Raw genomic sequence first — 22,574 nt, 5'->3', positions numbered from 1 at the left:
GAGGATTCACACCCAGGATCCCATGTCCAGGCCACCTGCTGCCACCTCCATCAGAGCAGAGCATCCTGTGGGGTCTCCTCTGATGCTGGCAGGGAGTGAGGCGGCTGCTTTCCACATGAAGCCCTCACTGGGGAACCCTAACCTGGGCCCACAGACTCTCAGAGCCTGGGAATAGGCCCCAGAGGCCACCGCATCTTCACAGTGAGCTCCTCGAATCTCTAATCTCCACATTCATCCCTACCTCCGCTGAGCTTGATGTGGCTCAGAGGCTAAAGCGTCTGCCTCCAATGCGGGAGACCCGGGTTCGATCCCTGGGTCGGGAGGATCCTCTGGAGAAGGAAACGGTAACCCACTCCAGTATTCTTGCCTGGAGGATCCCATGGACAGAGGAGCCTGGCGGGCTGCAGTCCACGGGGTGGCAAAGAGTCAGATGTGACCAAGCGACTCACACTTGGACACACTTTCCCTTTATTTGACGTAGAGCCTGCGTGAAATGTTCAGAGTGGATGAACTCATCTGAGCTGCTGTCTTCCAAGCTTTCCTTGCCAAAGACCTTCTTCTCTACTTCTTTCCAGGGATCCCACTTTCAGAAGAAGCCCTCCCCAGACAGCCTGCCTCATCACCACTTTCTCACGCGGCAGACGGACTTGCAGTGATTGGTTGTATTGCTTAGACACGCGTCTCCGCCGGGTAGTCTGGGGCTGGGCTAGGTTAAAAGCCTTCAAAGGCCACCCAGAGTGAGCTTCATGTTCTACGAGAACCTGGCATATCTGGCCCCTGCCCGGGGCTCTGATGTCACTGCAAACCGTGCCCCCCACGGCCGTCATCCTCCGAACAGCTTGCACCCGCCTGCCCCTCGGGGCTGCACGATCCACCCCTGAAATCTGGGCTCTTCCTCCCCGGCGTCCACCTGCTGGTTTCCTCTGAGCCTCAGCTCTGAAGGTCCCTCTCTGGCCAAGTCTCCCCTGGTGCAGGTGGGAATCTTCGCCCCCCTGCTCACTTCTCCTGGGGCAGCTCTGCCGCTCCCACCTGATCAGCAGGCAGACCTCCTGTGTGTCCGCCCCAAGGCTGCGGTGCACGTACCGCAGAGGCTCAGGGCTGAGCCTCGAGTACGGCCTAGCCCCGCAGCGTCTATGTACATGGAGATTCAGGGTCACCGCTGTGAGGCGCTGGGTAACCTACGGAGACCTGCGCTTCCACCAGCTCGGCTTTGGTCCTGCCTTCATCGAGACCAGAATTCAGAAAGAAGTCTGCAAACCCCAGGGACCCTCATCTATCTGGGAAGCACTGACTAGTCCACACCCGCCTCAGCGGACATACAGAGACAGGCCCACCCAGGGTAGGAACCCAGCCTCAAAGGGGCGGTGCTGGGGAGGGAGCACAGCGCCCGAGCCGTCACTTTAGGGCGCCTTCTGCCACACTCGGCCACGCCTGAGAGCCGGACGCCACCAGCAGCCCGAAGGGAGCTGTCGGGCAGGGGGCCGGGCCGGACAAAGCGGGCTAACTACGCCTGCAGCGCTGGGCTCAGGGGCATAAGCACAGGTGAAGGATGCTCAGGGCACTTCACGGAAGGACCCAGGTAGCTCAGTAAAAATCCCAGACTGGAAACCCCGCCGGCACCCTGAACAACAACCGAGCCAGCCTGGCATCAAATACACTAAAGACGGGGGGTCAGAGCCACGGGTCTCCAGTTCTGTGGTGGACGATTCACCTGGCTGATTACATGTCCCCCAAAGAGAACCCACTTAAAAATCCCAGGAAGAAGCGAGGGCTCCGACCTGATCCCCCTGCAAACGTCACCGCCGTCGGGAGCAGCCCGTCACTCAGGAGGCAGAGAAATGGTGGCTTGCTGCACCCACGGGGAGAGACGCGCGAGGCAGGGGTGGGTGCGCAGGGGAGGTGTTTTTGTCTCTCCTTCAAAAGAGCCATTTTGCACATTTTAAACAAAGATCTAACTGACGTTGAGGAAATCGGTTTCTCTCCCACTTGATTTCCCAGCAGCTGGACGTCCAGGCACCTCCCGGGTGACAGGGGGCAGGACGGCAGTCCACAGGGAGACCACACGGCCCACCGGGCCACCCACACGTCAGCCCTGCCAGCTCACCCAACGGTGAACGGTGCCCCACGGGAGAGCCTGCCCGCCGCTCTGGAGACAAGCTGCTCTGGAGGAGGCGAGGGGGCAGGCTGGCAGGTGGCACGGGGTGGGGTGGAGGGTCCTGTCCCCACCCCCACTGTGCAAGCGTCACCGCCTGCTTCTCCAGGCTCCAGACCCACTTGCCTCTTGAAGGACGTGCCAGGGGGATGCATATGCAGGAGGGGAGGGGAGAGAACCCACCCCCAGAACCAATTCTCCTTCCTCAGGGGTGACACTGCCCCCTGAGAGCCCCGAGGAAGCCCTGTCATCTCTCTGGAGCGGGGGACACGTCACTGCTCATTAAGACGCTGCCGTGGAGCCAGGGGCAGCTCTGCTCAGGACGTCTGCCCGCGCCCGCCAGGCTCCGAGGTGCCAATGCGTCCTCACGGCTCCACGCTCCCCAGGCCTGTCACACGTCACGCTTGTCCCTTGACAAGCAGCATCTATAGATGAGCGAGGACCCTGTGCATGCCTCCAAATGTCACCGGTGCCATCGGCTTCTGTCGCCCGTGTGTGCCCAGCAACGTTTCATGGTGGCCAGGTCCACGCCGGAGGTAAGGATTGTGCCCCCGCAGATACGTCCCCCTCAAGGCCGGTGGGGAGTGGCCAGGGTCACAGTGAGGCAAGAAATGCCACCCAAGGGGCCCCGCCCAGCCCCGAGGCTTCCTACGGGGCCAGGTTGGGGACTGGTTCCTCTGCCCACTGTCCCCTCTCAGGAAAAAGGTGGGACATACCTGAGTTCATGCCGCACAGCCGCCACCTACCACCCACCCGGGTCTCAAGGAAGGACCCCCCACCCCCACGCCAAAGCACCTCCTCAGAGGCACAGCTTCACGGGGACCAGCCCACAGCCCAGGACCCAGGAGAGGGGTCGGCTCCTAAGAGCAGGGCCCCTGGCTGACTGCTCCCTGCTGAGTCCCCAGAGCCTGGCCTGGGCTGGTGCATGACGGGAACCAGCCTTTGCAGAGTGACCGCTTGATGAAAGGCCCAAGTGCTAGGCTCCTTCCCGCCACCCTTAGAATTCCCACACGGCTTCTGCAAGGAGGGAACCTGTGAGATGTAAAGAGGTGATGAGAATAAAGAAGCCCTGAGTTTAAGTCAGGTAAACCCTCCCGTGCGTAAGCCAGCCGAGAAGGAAACAGAGACACCTGGCAGAGGGTTGGGGCTGTGTGAGCCTGTGCAGCCCTGAGACCGTCGTGCGGGCACCATCGCCCCGCAGCAGCCCAGGTGCGCCCACGCCAGGCCCCCGCCCAGAGACACACGGAAGCCGACACGCACCCACGAGCCATTCTTGCCTCTGAATGGGCCTCGATAGCGAAAGAAAGAAACATTTCCTCTGAGCTAATTGAAGAACTGCTGTGGGCTTCCTTGTCTCTGCGATTAAGGGAAATGAGAATGCTGCTAATTAGCAGCTGGGAGATGCTGCAGAAATGTGTAAATGTCCTTCAGAAGGAGCGCTCTGAGACGCCGCGAGGACCCGTCATCGGCTGTCAACACTCCGTGAAAAATCCCTCGTGCCCTTGGAGGAGGAGGCAAAGGAATCAGTGTCCGATTGCATCTGGAGCCGCAGAAGCGTCTGCGCAGGCCGAGGTCGGGGGAAGCAGAGACCCCCGGGGCCGAGGCCCCTCCAGGACACCTTCTGGGCAAACACAATCCTGGTGGGACCTGCCTCGTCGGGCGCTGCTGGCATGCCCCACACACGGTACTAGATGAGTCACAGGGTCGTGTCTGCGGCAGGGATCAGCCCCCGTCAGCAAGAGCCGCGGAAGATGAGACGTGGGCGAAGGCTCGTCCACCACGCGGAGAGAGCACTGCTCCAGCTCTTTTATTTAGAGTCACCAAGCTGTGCCTGACTCTTGCGACCCCACGGACTGCAGCACGCCAGGTGTCCCTGTCCCCCACCGTCTCCCAGGGTTTGCCCAAGTTGTGGCCATTCATTGGTGATGCCATCCAACCATCTCATCCTCTGTCGCCCTCTTCTCCTCCCGCCTTCAATCTTTCCCCAGCATCAGGGTTTTTTCCAATGAGTTGGCTGTTCACATCACGTGGCCAGTGTATTGGAGCTTCAGCTTTAGCTTCAGTCCTTCCAGTGAGCATTTGGGGTTGATTTCCTTTAAGACTGACTGGTTTGATCTCCTTGCAGTTCAAGGGACTCCATGCTGTAGCTCTAGCTTGAGCTCTTTGGGACCATCTATAAACAGGGACATCATGCCCCTCTTGGCACGGACAAGCCTAAAATCTGCTGCCAACAGGGACCATACACCATAGGACACCGCAGGACTGAGCAGGGGTTCGTAGTTCTGGGAAGACTTGACTCTGATGCTGTAATCCCGTCTTGAGTCTTTCAGACAAGCGTGCCAGCTTGAATGCCCCCCTGGACAGGGAGCTCAGTCTCTGCAGCAGTAGCCTAGTCCATCACTGACTCTTAGAGGCGCTTGTTCCTGGAGGAAAGGTCTCTCCCTGGCCCCTGGGCTGCCCTCAGGGCTCACTCAAGATGTGTGGTGCGAGGTTAACTGTGAGTAAAAAGGAGCCCGAGTTTTGTTGGCACTCCACACATCTTTCTGAACTGGACACGTCCCTCTTCTAGATAACAGGGGAGTTATTTTTAATCTCCAGAGATAAAGCAAAGCAAGGCATATTTCAAGCAGTTGGAATCATTTACAATTTGAGGTTTTCCATTCAGTGGGAAGGATCTGATACTGAGCACTCGTTTACACAGAAGAGGAATGGCCAGGGGATTGTCCTTTCTCGGACAAAAGGAGTAACAATGCCTCGGGGGAGCTTCCTATGATCTCAGCCATCCAGCTGCCCCCAGACTCCCTCTAACAACACACGCTCGTCCACAGGCACCAAGGGACGGCTTTTTCTTGCTCTGATTTACGGCAATAAACCCAAGAGGCCCTGACATCCACGATTCTGCCTCTGAGAAAAACAGGTATGTTACGACATGCTTCCTCATGCTTCACCTTTGCGGAGGGGCTCCACAAGAGAGCTAAAGACCAAGGTTGCCCACTGGGGGAAGGTAAGAAAATGTCAGAAAAACAATCTAACAAAAAACCAATCCTCCTAGAAACTCGCAGGCTACCAAAACTGACTCAAAAAGAAACAATCTGAACAGACCAATAAGAGGTGAAGAGATTGAATTCCTAAAAAAAAAAACTATCCATGAGGAAAGCCCGTGACAACGTGGCTTCACTGGTTAATTCTACCAGACATTCAAGAGTACTTGTTAGCAATTCTACACAGACTCTTCTAACAGTTAGAAGAGGGAACATTTCTAAGTCATTCCATGAGGCTGACATCCTGATACCAAACCAGACAAAGACACCACCAAAAACCACAAACCAGTATCTCTCAGGAATATGAACATACACTCAATTAAATGCCAGCAAACTGCGTCTAGTTATACAGAAAAAGAATTACATATCATGATCAGGCAGAATGTATCCCAGAATGCAAGGCTGGTTTAACATCTGAGAGCCAATTAATGTAATACATCATATCAACAGAATAAAAAAAACCCCACACGATTATTTCAAGAAACACAGAAAAAATATTGGACAAAATCAATGCGCAGGACTTCCTTGGTGTCAGTGGTTAAGAATCCATCTGCCAATACAGGGGACATGGCTTCGATCCCTGGCTTGGGAAGATCCCACAGGCCGAGGGGCAACGGAGCCTGTGCGCAGAGCTACTGAGCCTGTGCTCCAGAGCCGGGAGGGCAGCCCCTGAGCCCACATGCCCGAGCGTCTGTGCTCCAGAGCCGGGAGAATCCCCTGAGCCCACATGCCCAAGAGCCTGTGCTCCAGAGTCAGGAGAAGCCCCTGAGCCCACATGCCCGAGAGCCTGTGCTCCAGAGCCGGGAGGGCAGCCCCTGAGCCCACATGCCCCAGTGAAAGCCTGTGCTCCAGAGCCGGGAGGGCAGCCCCTGAGCCCACATGCCCGGGTGTCTGTGCTCCAGAGCCAGGAGGGCAGCCCCTGAGCCCACATGCCCGGGTGTCTGTGCTCCAGAGCCAGGAGGGCAGCCCCTGAGCCCACATGCCCCAGTGAAAGCCTGTGCTCCAGAGCCGGGAGGGCAGCCCCTGAGCCCACATGCCCCAGTGAAAGCCTGTGCTCCAGAGCTGGGAGAGGCCCCTGCGAGGAGGAGCTCACGCACCACAACCGGAGAGGAGCCCCCACCTGCCACAACTAGAGAAAGCCCGAGTGCACCAAGAAAGACACACTAAATTAGAAAACCCAGCACACTTCCACGTGGGTATGTGTGTGGGAGAGCAGGGAGGTGACTATTATGTGTGTGGAAGAGCAGGGAGGTGACTATTATGGTGGTTTTTTTTGAGGTGATAAAATACTCTGAAGCTGACTTTGGTGATGTTGCATTTATCTACGAGCACACTAAGACCCACTGAACTGTGACTTTGAGTCAGTGGATCGTATGGTGTGTCAATCACACCTCGATAAAGCTGCTGCTAAAGACACTGAAGATTGAGGAGGGGCCACAGCTGTCGCTGAGCCAGTCTCTGCTCTCCAGTTTGCCGCAGTCCCCACCATGCCCTAATCACCTCCAGCACTACCGCTAAGCATCTACCGCTAAGCATCTACCGCTAAGCACCTGGTGTCGGCTAGCCCGGCTCTCCCCAGTGTGGTCCTTGCGTCCTGCTCACCTGCCTCACTTACTCAGCACCTGTCCCACTTCAGAAGCAACTGATGCCGTGACCCTTGCATCAAGACAGTCATCGGATGCAGAAAGTCAGAGAAAGGGACCTGCAGGGAGTTACAGCCGAGACAGCGAGGTGTCAGGCTAAGGCACAAATGTTCAGCACAGCCGTGGGCAAGGCACCGGGCTGTGTTTCTGAAAGGAGCTGGTGGGACCAGGTCCCTGCGAAGGCTGAGTCCGATGGCAGCCTTGCCCAGAATGAGTGTTAAGTGCTCTTGCCAGTGGTGAGGGCTCCCTCGCACAGACAGGCAGTGCCCAAAAGCAAGTGCAGACGGCAAGCCTGCAGGTGAGCCTGCCGCAACGCTCACCGCACGCCAAGCACCAAGCACCCGGCCTCTCCCGAGTCTGGGACCAAGCCTTGCTGGGCGCTGGGATGACTGTAAAGCTCCTTCAACGCCTGGCAACCACCCCCACAGGGGAATGCAGGCCTTCGGCTCTGAGTGGTGCAGAGCTCACGGCAGAGCTGCGATGCCAGGATACCGCGACTCACATAGGGCTTTGACACACTCCGTCCTGACGGTTTCCTTTTAAGCACAGTTCAGTTTTCGTGACCGTATAACAACGTGCTGTGCCGATACACGGGCAGTTAGGATGCGGGGTTGGTCAGCCTTTACTCTTTGTCATAGCCATAGGAAGCCCTTTCCTTTTTGTAGTTTTTGGCTTCACCACGTGGCATGCAGGGTCTCAGTCCCCTGACCAAGCATTGAACCTGTGCCCCCTGTGTTGGAAGCATGGGGTCTTAACCACTGGACTGCCAAAGAAGTCCCATAGGGCAATTATAAAAAAAAAATTACACAACCCAAACGCCCCACAAGGAGAGAATGGCAGAGCACAAATGATTGCCAAAAAATCATCGTCGTCATCATCATCCAGCCTGCAGAACAATATGGAGCAAGAGAAAACTTGAATTAAGGCCCTGATGAGCGTGGAAGGCTCGGTTCTTCCGTGGTCACGGCTGGGTGGAGGTCAGGGAAGGAACATGGAGAAACAGAAAGAGCCGACGTGTCTGTCAAGGCAACAGTCCTTCCCGTTCCCACAGTGTCGCTCACGTAATGATATTTCCATCGTACCCGAAAGGCCGACTGAAAGGAAACCATTAGGTAGCTAATAGCGTGGGCAGCTTGTGAGACACGATACGGGCTGCACAGGCAGCTCGAGGGTGTCTGCAGTGACCCCTGGGAGACGCTGAAGACCCTGCACCGGGACCGACATGACCCGCGGCTGACTGCAGCGGCAGGCGGGCGGAGCCCACACTCACCGTGGCGACGCCCTGGGCCTCCTGGTAGGCCACCCTGACCACGTCGGCGCTGCTGGTGTTGAGGAAGAAGTGGCCAGAGCCTTCTCGGACATGCAGCTCCGCCTGCGGGAGGGGCCGGGCTGGTGTCAGAGGGGAGGGGTCCTCGGGGGTCGCGATGGGGGGCGGCGGGGTGGGGAACGGGGCGGCCGTACCTGCACGTCTGGGTGGTTGTAGATGGTCAGCTCTTCCGGGCTGACCCTCACGTCCTCCACCAGCATGAGTTCAATGGAGGCCGACACAGGTGTGAGGGGGTCGTGCTGAAGGGGCAAGGCCACACGGTCAGATCCAGGCGGCCAAGGGCCAGACAGGCACATGGGCACCCCCCACGGAAGAGCAGCCCCAGGCGCTGGCATCACACCGGGGACTGCGCTGTCTTGGGGACACAAGCCCAGCAACACCCGTCAAGCTTTGAGCTGTGTCCTGTGAGGCCTCCCCTAGTCCCGGCAAATCAGCCGCCCCCTGATCTGCCAGGGAAGTGGGGCAGTGTCCCAGGCAGTGGGGGCTGTGGGCTGACAGGGACGGGGCTGAACCACCAGGGCGCACTCAGCAGGGGCTGTGAGGCGGGCAGCGGCGGGGAGGAGTCTAGATGGGCGAGCCCCTCTGCCTTTCAGATGGACCCTCCTACCCCCACCATCACCAGATTGCAGGGAGCGCAGGAGGGGAGACTGAGGCATGGGGGCCAGCAAGGAGGCGCTCCCCGTCAGTAGGCCAGCCTCAGGACCCCGGGAGCACTGGGCAGAGCGTGGGGGGGGGGGTTGGGAGGACAGCCCACCCCAGGGGCCCCGATCGGTACCGGCTGCTTCACTCTCGCCGCGTCCAGGTGCGGCTGCTGGTAGCCAGTGGCGGTGACAGAGATGGCCGTGGTGCCCGAGGCCCGGTGAACCGAAATGGCCTGCAGGCCTGAGAGCGAGAGGGAAGCCGACTGTGACGCAGCCCCGCCTCCCCTCTACCCAGCGTGCAGCTTGAAGTCTCCCACCGCCCTGAAATTGGGGGGCGGGGCACACCGTGTGCACCTCTGAGAGTTGAGGGGCCCTGAGCAAGCTTCCTAAAGAGGCTTAGAGGAGCTGGAGGGGACAGCTCAGGTCCTGGCCGCGAGGGTCCCCGACGGCAGCGTCAGGGGGTCTCGGAGCTCGGAGCAGCCGGGTCTGGGCTCCAGCCCGGTCCATGCACAAGCTGGGCCTTGAGCTCAGCCGCCGTGTGCCCTGAGCTGCTCCCCACCTCCCACCCAGAGTCCGTTCCTCCCTCGCAGACGTGTGAGGAATAAAGGGGAGTCCCAATGCTCCCCAGGCCTCAGCCCTGGATAGACGGGGTCCTGGCCCCCCGCCCGCAGCCGCCCACCCCTCTCTGCGCCCAGCTCGCCGGTCGGGGGCCGCTGCTCACCGTGCAGCTTCCTCTGCCCACTCCCGTCGTCCTGAGACACCAGCTGCAGGGGCGGGGCAGGCTCGATGCTGGCCAGCGACGGCCTGCTGGACTCCCACTGGACGCTCAGTGAGCTGAAGTTGTCAAACCTGCGGCCCTGCTGGTCGTAGGCGGCCAGGTCCAGCAGCGGGCTGCGGTGGCTGGAGACGGGAACCTGCAAGGAGCCGAGCTCACCTCGGGGCCTCACCCCAGGCTGCGCAGACCTGTCCCTGACACACGATGCACCTTGGGGGCTCACAGGGGTCCTGGCGAGCTTCTGGGGGTGACCCACTAAGGGATGCTCACTACTGCTGCTGTCAAGGTGCCCCTGACAGTCCTACACAACCCGGCCTCCAGTTCCAGCCCATGCTCCTCGACAGGGACCTCGGTGATGTCTGGAAACGTTTTCGGTTGTCACGACTGTAGGGGGCGCTACTGGCATCCAGGAGGTAGAGGTCAGGGTGCTGCCTAGGGCACAGGACAGCCCCCTCAAGAAGGGAGGACCCGGCCCAAAGGGTCGGCAGCGCCGAGGGGACCAGGCGTCAAGCACGCTTGCAAGCTCCCTGGTCCTGCAACGGCAACACCACCCCCAAATTCACGGACGGGGAGGCCGAGGCGGCTCAGAGATGCTGAGTCACTTGCCCAAGGCCACACAGGTTCTGGGGTGGACGGTCTGGTCTGAGTGTAAAGCCCGCAGGCCTCCTTGGACGTTGTGCAGCCTCTCTCCCCCTGCAGGAGTCAGGCAGTGGCTCCATCCAAGCCCCGGCTTGGCACTCCCGGCCGAGGCCCAGCTCAGGAGCCCGGGGTCAGGCTGGAGTGCAGCCCCCGTCTGTCACTGTGGCAGGCCAGCCCTGTTTCAGCGCTGGTGATTTACTCTGCAAACACGTCCTGGGCGGCCTCTGGCTCCGGAGGGGCATAAAGCGAGACTGACATTGCGCCAGCACACACGGCAGGGATCTATCCTCCCCAGGTCCCTGCAGGACCACAAATCACAGGGGCCCTGTCTGCGTGGCTGCGGACTCTGCAGGCCCAGGGAGGCCGGATCTCAGGGCAGATTCAAGCGAGATCTACGACACACGAAAGCCCACGCAGAGCTGTGCTTGCTGCCCGTCACCATCTTTCAACCAAGAGGCAACCCTGGGCTGACCCGGAGGTCACTGCTGACCGACGGCCAGACGCAGCCCTCTTGGTGAACAGCCAGTGGTTATGGACAGGACGGATGCACAGGGATCTGATTATCTTATTCTCTGAAACTGAGACGGTCTGGCCAGCCTGGTGGGGCACGAGCCAGAATGAGGGGGCTTTGGAGGGGCATCCGCTCTCCACGCCTGACCCCTCCCAGCCCTGTCCACCACGCCTGGGTTCGGAGTCCCCAGGCACGTGAGTCTGCAGAGTAAGAGCAGAGGGTGGCAGGGACGCGAGCCTAGAGGGGTGGGGGGTCCCCGGGCAACACCGCTCCACAGGCCCCCGCCTCCCAGCCCGAGCCAGGCCCCGCTCTAGAACCACAGAGAAGGAGATGAGCACAGACATAGCTCGGACACGCCGAGCCTCGCGGAATCTGTTTTCACAGGTCAGGGGCAGCCCTGCGTAGAGCAAGCCTGTCAGGCCAGTTTCCCAGCAGCGTTTGCTCACTTTGCATCTCCGGGTCACGTCGTGGAAATTCTCCCAGCGCTTTAGGCTTTTTCATCATTTCTGTCTGTATCTGTTAGGGCATCTGTGATCAGGGGCCTTTGAAATTACTACCACAACTCACTTCTGAAGGCTCGGTTGGTGGTCAGCGTTGTTTAGCAATAAAGTAGTTTAAAATTAAGGTCTGTACGTGGTTTTCCTTAGCTGTATCACTATTGCACACTAGACAGGCTCCAGGATAACATAAACATAACTTTTAAACGCAGCAGAGAACCAAGAAGTTCACGTGACTCGTTTTATCACAACATTCAAGCTGTATCGGTGGGTCTAGAACCAAAGCCCGGCTCTCTCTGAGGTCTGCCTTCCTGCAAATTCTACAGCGTTAGGACGTCAGGTGCCTGGGGGCAGGAGTCGGGGAGGAGGAGCAAACCAGAGGAGGAAACTCTGGGGACGCCCTTTATTACCGTTGGTTAGATGCTCAGTAATTGCGACCCCATGGACGGTAGCCCGCCACGTTCGTCCGTCCATGGGATTCTCCAGGCAAGAATACTGGAGTGGGTTGCCACTTCCTTCTCCAGGGGATCTTCCCGACCCAGGGATCGAATCTGCAGCTCCTGCATTGCAGGCAGATAGATTCTTTACCACTGAGCCACCAGGGAAGCCGGGGGACACATATTAGATGGGGTCACGTGCTGCGATTCACGGGGTCGCAGAGTCGGACACGACTGAGCGACTGAACTGAACTGAACTGAAGGCTAAGTAAGGCCCTCCAAGAAGGTAATGTGTGAGCAGAGAGCTGAGCAAGGCAGGAGCGGGCCTGGGCACTCAGAAGGAGACCATCCCAGTCAGGGAACAGCAAGCCAGACCACGGGGCCATCCCTGGTCCAACAGGGGACGGAGGTGGGGTGGGGAAGGTGACGGGCAGACCCGGGGCCTGCGGGCCTCAGGAGGCAGGGGTGTGAGTCTAGCTCTCGCTCTGGGCACACAGGAAGCCGCAGCAGGGCGGAAGCAAGGAGCAAGGTGAGACGCCTAAGCCCCCCTCTGAGCGCCGATGTGTGTGCAGCTTCCCTCACGCCCTTAGTAACCCTGGAGGCTGCTGTCACCCCACGTCACTCAAGGAGGCGGATGCACGCGAGTGAGATCGGGGCTGGGCCTGCCGCCCTGAGCGGCCCCCAGCTCCAGCCTCACAGTGGACCCAGTGGGCCGGGTCTTCCCAGAGCCCGGACTTCATACGTCGCTCTTGCCACAGGGGATGAGAGCGGCGGCCGAGCCTGGGGTTGGAGAGGTTCCCTTTCTCCTGACACTACCACAGCACAGGTCCCGGGCACCCCACGGCACCCCCAGACGAGCGCCGCTGGGCAGGACAGGTGTGCCAATGAGGGAGGGGCGGCACCAGCCGTCGCCCGGCCCTTGGAGGCCACTCACCACCTGCTTGTTCTGCTGCAGCAGCGGGCAGGACAGGTCCAGCTGGGGGCTGGCGTAGACGGGCGTCAGCGTGAGCCGGGAGGGCTGCGCGCACACGAGCTTCACCACGGCGGGCTCCAGCGCCGGGAAGGGGTTGGTGACGCTGGGCTTGTTCCCCACCGTGAGGGCGATGACCTGGCGGGGCGGAAGATGCATCGCACACCCAGGCTCAGTCCCCGCTCCACTGGGAGCCCCTGGACTCACGGGGCTGTTCTGCAGAATGGGGGTGGTGGTGATAACCCATCCCGAGGGCTTACAACGGTCCAGGGATATGTGGATGGGAGACGGAGGGACCTTCCGGCGGGGGCCCTGGAGGCCCCTACAAACAGAACAGAACTGGCCTGCTCCAAGAGGAGGGTCTGGGGATGCCATGCAGCTTCGCAGGACTGGCCAGCACGTCTCAGGGTCCCGCCCCCTGCTCGGCCCACCTGGTGTTCACTCAGTCACCCCCCTGCCCTGATCCTCAGTCTGCCTGCCTGTAGAATGGGTACAACCGCCACAGCTGTGTCTCAGGACTATCTTGAGGATTAGACAAAATGAGGATGTGAGGCACAGCAGGGTACTCGGGGACATGACTTTCCACCCCTCCTCTGGCCAAGGTAGGCCTGGGGGTGGCTGCCTTCTCACCTGTTCACCCAAGACCTGGCAAGTCACGAGGATCCAATGTTGCTGGTAATTCCGGGAGGCAGGGGGCCCAAAGAGAGCCAGACTGATGCTGTCCGCGTCCTCTGAGGTGACGTTGCGGAAGAACTTGGAAGGCTCCAGGACCCAGGGTCTGGGACCACCCTCAAAGAGCATCTCCTTCGAGGAGCCAAGGGTCACCAAGGCGACAGAGGAGGGGTCCACAGCCTGTGGGAGAAGGCAGCAGAGTCGGCGTGTCCCCGGGAGAAGCAGGCCTGCCGGGCGGGGGGCTGGCGTGTCCCCCAGAGGAGCAGGCCTGCCGGGCGGGGGCCCACTCTCTGGTTCTTGCCCCATGTGATGCTCCCTGCCCTGCCAGGAAAGACCTGTTTGGGCGTCTGTCTCCCCTCCTGGCCTACGGGCTCCATTAAAGGACGGGCATGTCTGCTTCCCCTCATATCTGCAGAGTGATCTCAACCACATGAGAAATGAAACACCACGTAGAAAAAAGTAAAATATTTTAAGAAGAGCAAATCACAACTACACTGGACACTGTTTCTCTGCCATCTCATCAGCAAAAATCAAGTCTGAGTACACACACTGCTGATGAGTTTGTAGCAACACATGCATTTCATTCATTTTTCCTTTGGCTGTGCCAGGTCTCGGCTGCAGCACGTGGGGTCTTTAGCTGTGGCACATGGGATGTAGCTCTCCGACCAGGGATCGAACCCGGGGATCGAGGTCCTGCGTTGGGAGCACAGAGTCTTCCCCACCAGGGAAGTCCTAAGCACACACTCTCTCATGAAAAGAAGCTGTTTTCTTGAGATACGATCAACGACAGATAACGTTATGTGAGCTTCATCAGTGCAGGATGGGGATTCAACGTTTGCACAGACTGTTGATGATCAGCACGGTACGTCTAGTCAACAGCTGTCACCACACAAAGTTACTAATGTGTTTTTCCTCGTGAGGAGAAGAACTTTTAAGATCTGCTCTCTCAGCAACTTTCAAATACAGTATTATTAAGAAATGTGTTCTCATATCCTGCTGGGAAAGATAGGAAAATGGCACAACCCCAACAGGAGCAAAGTCAGCAATGTCTGTCTGCTAAAATCACAGGCCTATTTAGCTCCTGTCCAAGCAGTATTCCTTCTAGGGATGGACTCGGAAGATAGGGCTCCATGAACACATCAACCGCAGGCTCAGAACTACGCACTGCAGTGTTATTTTTTAAGAGGGGAAAGCGTGGGGACAGCCCAAACACCCGTCAGCACGGTGCTATCTTTATGACCAAATAGCAAAGCCCTTCCCGTGTGTATGTGAAGAGACCTGCAGGTCACCTTCTTTGTTTTTCGGAAAAGGAGGAAGGTGCAGGACAGGATCTAGAGGACGGCACCTTCTGAGGCCAAGAGGAGCCAGCAAAAAACCCGCGTGACTGTGTGTGGTGATGGGCGCGAGGCACCCTCGTCATGGCGCTCGTTTCACAGTACAGACCAGTCTCCAGTCGCTGCACCAATGAAACCCCACAGCATTATCTGCCGATTACGTCTCCACAAGAAACCCAGAACAACCCTGCGCTGTGGTCTGCCCTGCATCAGACACTGTGCCCAGGGCTAGGGGTTCAGAGATGATGGTTTCTAATGTCCCTGAGCTTGCTTCTGGTGGGCCAGGGGGAGAGGGAAACACACCCCAGACCGACAGGCCCAGAGGCGCAGACCCACCCTGCTCGGGTCTCCGTGCGAGGCTGCACGACCCCACGTTAGAGGGAGGGCCGGGCCCTTCTCGCCCCCACGTTAACTACTAACCCTACTGAGCATCTGCCACCTCCCAGGCACGGCGCGCAGCCCATCTGGTTTTGCTCAGATCCTCCTCCTCGCTACAGCCCTGCAAGGCAGGTGCTGTATTAACCCCATTTTACAGGCAAGGAAACTGAGGCCCTGAGAAATTAAACCAAAGTCGCAGAGTTGCTGCGGGACCTGGATTCAGACTCGGGAGTCAATGTCACAGCAAAGGTAGCGTGCTCTGAGCGGGAACACGCTTCACGCCTTCTGCTCGTGTGTGCACAGGGAACCCAGACGCTGACGTTTACCTGCCACCCAGTGAGGGGCACGTCCAGACTGGACCCAGAGCCCCGAGGCCCCAGCATCCATACCATCCCCAGGGCCACTGTCCCCACCACGGGGCCCTGTGGAGACCCTGCAGGCTGACTCCAGAGTGGGCCAGGAGCCCCTCCGTCTGGATCCCTGTGGGGTCACTTCATCCACATGGATGTCAGCACTCAGGCAGGCCCTGCTCTGCTGCAGGCTCCTGAATCCTGACTGAGAAGCGCCTCTGGAGCTGATCCGATTTAACACACATTTGCCAGAGCGGACAGGTAATTCGCGCCGGGGAAGAGAGGAGGGCGAGGCCTGGGGCTCACCTTGAGGGGCAGGTAGGCGGCGATGGTGACGCGGGCGCTCAGCTGCACGTGGCCGTGCCTGTAGCTGACGAGCAGCGCCGTGTAGCCCTGGGCCTCCGCCCTCACCGTGACGCCGCTGCAGTGGTCAGGCCCCGGGCGCAGCCTGCCTGCAATGGGGGCAGCAGAGGTCAGTGAGCCCGCGCCTCTGTCAGGGGAGACTCGACGGGCTTACGCCCTCTTTCACGCTGCGCTTGATACAAATCCAATTTTTTTAACTTACCATTTTCAAGTATAATTCTCATACCAAAAAGCATACGCGTGTCGTAAGCATACAGCTCACCATTTTTCCCCGCAGACTGAACATGCCCTATTTCTAGGACTGGGATCAGGTACCAGCAGGACCTGCACCTCCCCGTGCCCCTCCTCAGAGGAAAACCTAACCACTTCTAAGAGCAGAGCCAAGTGCTGCTGGCCTTGGAACTCAAACAAAGGGAACTGCTGGGCAGAAGTCCTTGGTAACTGGCTCTCTCCTGCTCAGTACTGGCGGCATCAGAGTATTTTGGGGCTCTCTGTTCTATTTCACCAGTCTCCAAGTCTGTGCAGCCGCCACTCAGATTCAGTTACTATAATAAGGACTTTCCCAGGTGGCTCAGTGGTAAAGAGTCCACCCGCCAAGCAGGAGATACAGGTTTGATCCCTGGGTCGGGAAGATCCCCTGGAGCAGGAAATGACAACCCACTCCAGGGTTCTCGCCTGGGAAATCCCATAGAAAAAGGAGCCTGGCGGGCTACCGTCCACGGGGTCACAAAGGGTCGGACACGACTCAGCGACTGATCAACAGCAGCCTGAAACAGGTCCTGAAAGAGGGAAGAATGAGGTCTCCCAGTTTGTTCTTTCTCAGCATCGCGCTGGCTACGCTGCATCTTCCGGATTCCACACGAATACTCTTTCTCCACATTCATTTCACTCTTGAGAGGTGTTTTTTGGTGGAATCTTTAGGGTTTTCACATATAAGACTGGCTCATTTGCAAGCGGATAAGCTTACATGTTCCTTTCCAGTTTGGGTATGTTTTCTTTGCTTTTCTTGCCTAATAGCTTGGCTAGGACTTCCGCTATTGCGTTGACGCGGTGACAGCAGGTGGCCTCATCGTCCAGATCTCAGGGTGAAGGTTTTCAGCCATTTACCACGGAGTATGATGTCAGTTATGGGTGTTCATATAGGGCTTTTATTAAGTTCGCGCAGTTTCCTTCTATTTCCAGTTTGTAGGCTTTTATCAGAAAAAGGTTTTGAGATGTGCCCACTGGTCTCTCTGCCTCCTCTGAGATAGCGACGCGGTTTTCTTCGTCTGCTTTGCTACCGTGGTGTATCATGTTACCGTTAGACTGCTGAGACACTGCATTCCAGGAGAACATCCGACCCGCTGCTGCGCTTAACCCTTCTAACGTGCCGTTGGCCACGTGGGGCCACGAGGGCGCCCTCCGCTGCCATGAGCACGCACGGCATTTCTCTGGGGATGCGTTTCAGCACGCACGGCACGGCATGCCACAGACAGTGGGATTTCTTCTCTGGTCCTTACTGCCTGGGAGTGTCTATGCTCAGCTCCATCACTTTCGCCAACCGTCCTTCCCCAAATGGCTGTGTTGACTCACGCTGCCACCAGCGGCTGCATGACATCCCCGCCAATCCACGGTATTTCCCACCTGTTTGAAAAAACGCCATTCTGGTGGTATTTTACAGTTTTTTCCCCAAACACTTAGAAAGAATGACGCGATGAAGCTGCACACCCTGCCCCTTAGAGGCCACAGCGAACATTCGTCTCTGCTCCTCGGGGTGCCTGTCTACCCACCCAACAGTCCGTCCCACACCTCGCGCCTCTAGAAGTGAGCCTCAAGCGTCGGGGCACTTCCTCCTGAACGCTTCGCACGCGTGCAATAACTACAGGTCAGTATTTCTTTGGGTTCTTTCTTCCCCTGAGGCGCATGTACACACGGGGAGGTGCACAGATCTAGAGTAGAGCCCATCGGCGGTTCTGACAAAGGCAGCGCCGGGACCAGGACCAGGGACCCCAACCTGTCCTTTCTCCTCCGACCGCAGAGCTCGCGGCTGCAGCCCGTGCACACTCCTCCAGGACACGTGGGGCGGGACGGAGCAGCGGTCCCCACTCGGGCCAGCGGGAGGACGGCCTCTTTCTTCTGTGCTGATGTTTTGTCGTCGGTGTTCAGCCGCTCAGTCGTCCAGCTGTTTGTGACCCTGTGGACTATAGCCCGCCAAGCTCCTCTGTCCACAGGGTTCTCCAGGCAAGAACACTGGAGGGGGTTGCCATTTCCCCCTCCAGGGGATCTTCCTGACTCAGGGATGAAACCCAAGCCTCCTGCGTCTCCTGCTTTGGCAACTAGATCTTGTCCTGCTGAACCACCTGGGAAGGCCGTACTGATGTCTGCCTCCCCACTAAACAGTGGCTTCTCTGAAGACACAGGACCCATAAGGCCTGGTTTCCCCTGGACAGTCTGAGAAGATGCAACCACAGCTATGGGGAAGTTTGTGAACACGGTGATGTCCCGGGATGTTCCTGGGAGCAGCTTCGCCTTCAAACAGCTCTGTGGATGACCACAACCACGGTGGACCCACAGGCAAGCCTGCAAACACCTCCAACTGTCAAGCTCCCTAAACCCTGCCAGGGTCCAGCGGTCACTCCTCTGCTCAGAACCCAGAGGTGGCCCCCAGTTCTGGTCACTTTGAGGTCCACGTACCCCAAAGCCCCAGGGATGCAGGGTTTGACAGGTTCCGCAACCTCAGACCACTGTGTGCGCACACGGCCCACAGGCGTGCCCAGGAGCGCTGCTCCCCACCCCTCCCACCCTGCCCGGGGTGTGCTCACCATCAGTCCTTGGTTAGCATCACCTGCAACCCCAGGGGACTCCGGGGGCGACTCCCCCGGGAGGCCCCGTTTCCCAGGCACTAAGGCTCTGGGGGAGTGCTGACACACCCAGCCTTGCATTCCACCCTGAGGACCTGGCTTTGGGCCCTCGGGAGACCCTGGGCAGTGACACGGCTCGGTCTCTTTGTCCAACACGTGGCCTGACCACAGCCCCTCCTTCCACAGAGGCTCTGAGTCTGGTGAGGTCATGCACGCCAAGTGCGCGCACCTCACCCGGCAGGGCTGACACTATGCCTGAGGGCCACCACCATCACCACCCATTTCACCACCCAGCACTGCGGGGGGCCTGGCTCCAGCGGCCCTGGAGGGGCAGACCGTGGCGTCTCCAAGGTGCTGCGATTCTGTCACTCATCAGAACCGCTGTGGACAGTGTATTCCAGGCAGCTGCCACATTCCAGGTACTGCGACAGGCACCACGACACGCGAGTCTCCTTAGGATGACGCCCATTTTACAGACGTGGAGACTGAGGCTCAGAAAGCCGAGCGACACGAGGGCCGCACAGCAGAAAGGTGCAGGGCAGACCATAGCTGGGGGTGGACAGGGGACAAACACCATTTCTCAACCCCTCCGCTGGCTCAGTTCCCGATTTAGGAATCTGGGCAACCCACGCTGAGAACTCAGGTCATCGGCGGTGACCCCGCCAGTCGGCGGCCACTCACAGCGCTGCGTTCGTTACCTGGGAGCGGCTGGAACACGCCCTGGTTCTCCACCTCCACCACCAAGTCAAAGTGGGAGCAGTCGCTCAGGGTGACCACATCGTTGGCACCGCCCGGCATGAGGCCGTGGATCCTGAGGGGCAGCTCCAGGCTCTGGCCCACGCGGGCCTCCACTGGGCACGGGGCGAACTCCATGCCGCTGGGCTCGATCACGTACACCTGCAGGACAGGGTTGGGGGGTGTGGTCAGCCGGCTACACAGAGGAGGAAGAGCCGCTGCTCAGCTCTCCTGATTCCTGCATGTGGGCACTCAGGACCCGCTGGTGAGAAGCCTGAGCTTGGTGGACACGGTGCTTTGTGCAGGGGGCAAGAGAGACGTTCAGGGAAGAGATGCAGAGAAGGCTTCCCTGGGAAGGTGACGTATGAGCTTGACCTGGGAGCGTGTCAGAGATGGTCAGACGGAGTCTGGCTGAAGAGAGGGTCTGTGCAAAGGCCCTGAGGCATGTGCAGCTCGGCGCATCGGAGGGAGGTAAAGGAGGGGAGCACAGGGTGAGAGGCATCGGAGGGAGGTAAAGGAGGGAAGCACAGGGTGAGAGGCGTCGGAGGGAAGTAAAGAAGAGGGGAGCACAGGGTGAGAGGCGTCGGAGGGAGGTAAAGGAGGGGAGCACAGGGTGAGAGGCGTCGGAGGGAAGTAAAGAAGAGGGGAGCACAGGGTGAGAGGCGTCACCGGTGTCAACACCGAACAAAACTGCCCACACGCCAAGCTCCGTTCCAAGAGCTGGACGAGCTCACCCCATCCTCCCAGCCTCCTTGTCAACAAGGTCACTGGTGCCTCTGCCCGATAAGGAACCTGCTGTGGGGGTTGAGAGCCCGCCTGGCGGCAGCAGGGTGAGTCTGGACCAGGCAGGCAGCCCCAGAAGCCAGGCTCCGACCAGCACACACGGCGGGCTCTGGGCTCGTGGGGGTGGGCGGGGCGCATTCTCCGAGGTGAATCAGCCCGCGGCCACAGATCATCCAAACACCTGAAGCGATGCTGCAGCTAAGCTGTGTCGGCTACACCCCTCCTTATGCGAGAGTTAGGGCTTCCCAGGAGGCGCTGGTGGTAAAGAACCCACCTGCCCGTGCAGGGGACACAAAAGACTCAGGTTTGACCCCTGGGTCGGGAAAACCCCCTGGAGGAGGGCCTGGCAACCCACGGCAGTATCCAGTGTTCTCACGGACAGAGGAGTCTGGCGGGCTGCAGTCCATGGGGTCGCACAGAGTCGACATGACAGAAAGGACTTAGCACACACGTGAGAGTTACATGGATCTTTAGGTAGGTGCATGTGGGTCGAAATAAAAAGACGAGGACGACCTGTGCATTAACATCCCACAAAGTGTAGAAGGTTGGGGCTGGACACGCTATGTATGGAGCTTCCGTTTTGGCCCTAAATGGAGTGATAAAAGCAGCTGAGGTCAGGGTCGGGCGGTCAGGAAAGAGCTGGGGTCAGGAAGCCACCAGGCGGGGCTGTCCGGGGGTCACTCCCACCTTCAGCCGTTGCTTGGGACGTCACTTGGGATGGATGCCAGGTATAGCGTCCCGGTCGGGGGGACTCCTGACTTGGATCTGAACAGGAATCAGAGGAAAGGAGCAGGCCAGTCTCTTGGGGTCTGGGGGCTCCCTCTCCCTATGAATTTACAAGCCAGCACCCAGCGGCCTTTCTGACCCAGAGTCCTATCTTTCGGGTTGGAGAGTCTTCTAGAGTGACTCGAGTACCTTGTGTTTCTGAATCCTCTGACTTCCCTCTGGGATCCCGGCGGTCCTACCACTGCCCGGTGTGGGATGGGATGGCTGTCTCCTGGGTCTGTCCATGAGCTCAGGAGCCAGGCTGGACCTGACCCCTAACCCCCTCCCCACCACAATCCCAGCCAAGATCAAGACTGATGACTAAAGGGTGTTTTTGAATTAAGCCTGAGGCTGGTTAAGACGGCGGCTCAGATCACTCCCCGAGCTGCCCTGCGACCGCCCCGACCCAGGCCTCACCTTCATCTCGCCAAAATGCAGCGGGTTCTGCACGTCGTGTGCCTGGATCACACTGACCCCCGTGTCGCTGCCTGTGGTCATCACGCCCTTGACAGTGACTGTGGCCACCATAGAGCTTGAGGAGGACCAGCTGAAGTTCCCGCTGCCACCGTGGGCCTGGCGGGGGAAGGCATCATCGGGTCAGCCCACCTGCCCTGCCCCTCTATCCCTCTCCCTCTCACACCTTCACGCACACGTGTTGGCGTCGCGTCCCCACGTGGAGACACAAGGCATCAGCCAACGTCCGGCTGGCACCGCCCCCACTCCTCGCTCTCCCTGCCCTGTCTGTTTCTGGTCCTTGTATTCCACGGATCTCTGACTGACACACGCGTGTAAGCACACGCCCGAGAGTGGCCCCAGGACCCAGGGGCACCTCCCGAGCTCAGGCTGCAGGGGGGAGACCCCAGCCACAGGCTCGTGATGTCCCTGCCCCTCCTGCATAGACCCTGCCCTCCCTGTCATCTACCGTGAAGTCAAGGACAGCCCGGCAGCCTCCGCGCTGGGGCCACCACCCCTGAACCCTGGAGGGGCCGGGAAGGTGACACAGCTGAGGGAAGGGACAGTGGGTCCCAGAGCACAAGTAGGACACCTGTCCTCACTGCCGGGAGACAGTGGGGTGGATGGAAGGCGGCCCCCATGAACCCAGCCCCAAAGGGCCCTGGGCCCTGCCACTGACGCTTGGGCCACACGTGAACTTCAGAGACCAAGAGCACCGGACGTGCGACGGAGTTCAGACATCTCCCCGCCAGGTCCAAGGTTTTCTCTAAAGATATTTACACTGCTTCCAGAAAGCAATTATTTTTATGAACAATAGAAACCACATGTGAAAGGTAAAGTCACGTTCAGGACTTTCTTCATCGTGTTTTCTTTCCTATTTTTCAAGTTTTTTTTCTAATTACCAAAATACCCGACTGTGATAGAAAGCCTTGGAAGATACAGAAAGCATAAAGACTTTGATTTCAAATTATTTCAACCAACAGAAGGTAATTTAACAGAAACAGAATGGAGTTAAAGCCCCAACACATGGAAACACCCAAAGAAAGTCACCCAGATGGGGTCTCCTAGTTACCTTTATTGTGTACTGATAGGCGCCTGCCTTTGATTGCCATGGAAACGTCAAGATGCTCGGATGAAGGGTGATGGGGCTGTGGATTTCCACCTCCTGCTGGTTCCACACAGGCACCCGTAACGTGTGGACCCCTCCATCCTGCAAGGGGGCGAGGGAGCCACACACCAGCATGACAACCAGACCCCCGCCCCTCCCC

The 22,574-nt window shown here is 58.8% G+C and overlaps 1 protein-coding gene across 5 annotated transcripts in view; it reads right to left on the bottom strand.

The window, feature by feature from the left end:
* Positions 1 to 22,574, bottom strand: part of NUP210 (nucleoporin 210) — a 91,126-nt gene that overhangs the window by 31,137 nt on the left and 37,415 nt on the right. For all 5 annotated transcript variants that reach the window (XR_006057124.2, XM_027957836.3, XM_042236459.2 and 2 more), the window contains exons 11-20: positions 22,379 to 22,516; positions 21,271 to 21,426; positions 19,269 to 19,467; positions 15,674 to 15,819; positions 13,264 to 13,485; positions 12,598 to 12,771; positions 9,526 to 9,718; positions 8,939 to 9,045; positions 8,298 to 8,402; positions 8,107 to 8,208 (exon numbers count right to left, since the gene is read on the bottom strand). Coding sequence is in view for 4 of the 5 variants with exons in the window: in XM_027957836.3 (XP_027813637.1) it covers positions 8,107 to 8,208; positions 8,298 to 8,402; positions 8,939 to 9,045; positions 9,526 to 9,718; positions 12,598 to 12,771; positions 13,264 to 13,485; positions 15,674 to 15,819; positions 19,269 to 19,467; positions 21,271 to 21,426; positions 22,379 to 22,516 (1,542 nt within the window). In the remaining variant the exon portion in view is untranslated. The remainder of the gene's footprint in view (positions 1 to 8,106; positions 8,209 to 8,297; positions 8,403 to 8,938; positions 9,046 to 9,525; positions 9,719 to 12,597; positions 12,772 to 13,263; positions 13,486 to 15,673; positions 15,820 to 19,268; positions 19,468 to 21,270; positions 21,427 to 22,378; positions 22,517 to 22,574) is intronic.

This window comes from Ovis aries, chromosome 19 (genome assembly GCF_016772045.2).
Source record: "Ovis aries strain OAR_USU_Benz2616 breed Rambouillet chromosome 19, ARS-UI_Ramb_v3.0, whole genome shotgun sequence".
Lineage (NCBI taxonomy): Eukaryota > Metazoa > Chordata > Mammalia > Artiodactyla > Bovidae > Ovis > Ovis aries.
The sequence above is the reverse complement of the archived record's forward strand: the minus strand, read 5'-3'. Positions and strand labels throughout refer to the sequence as shown.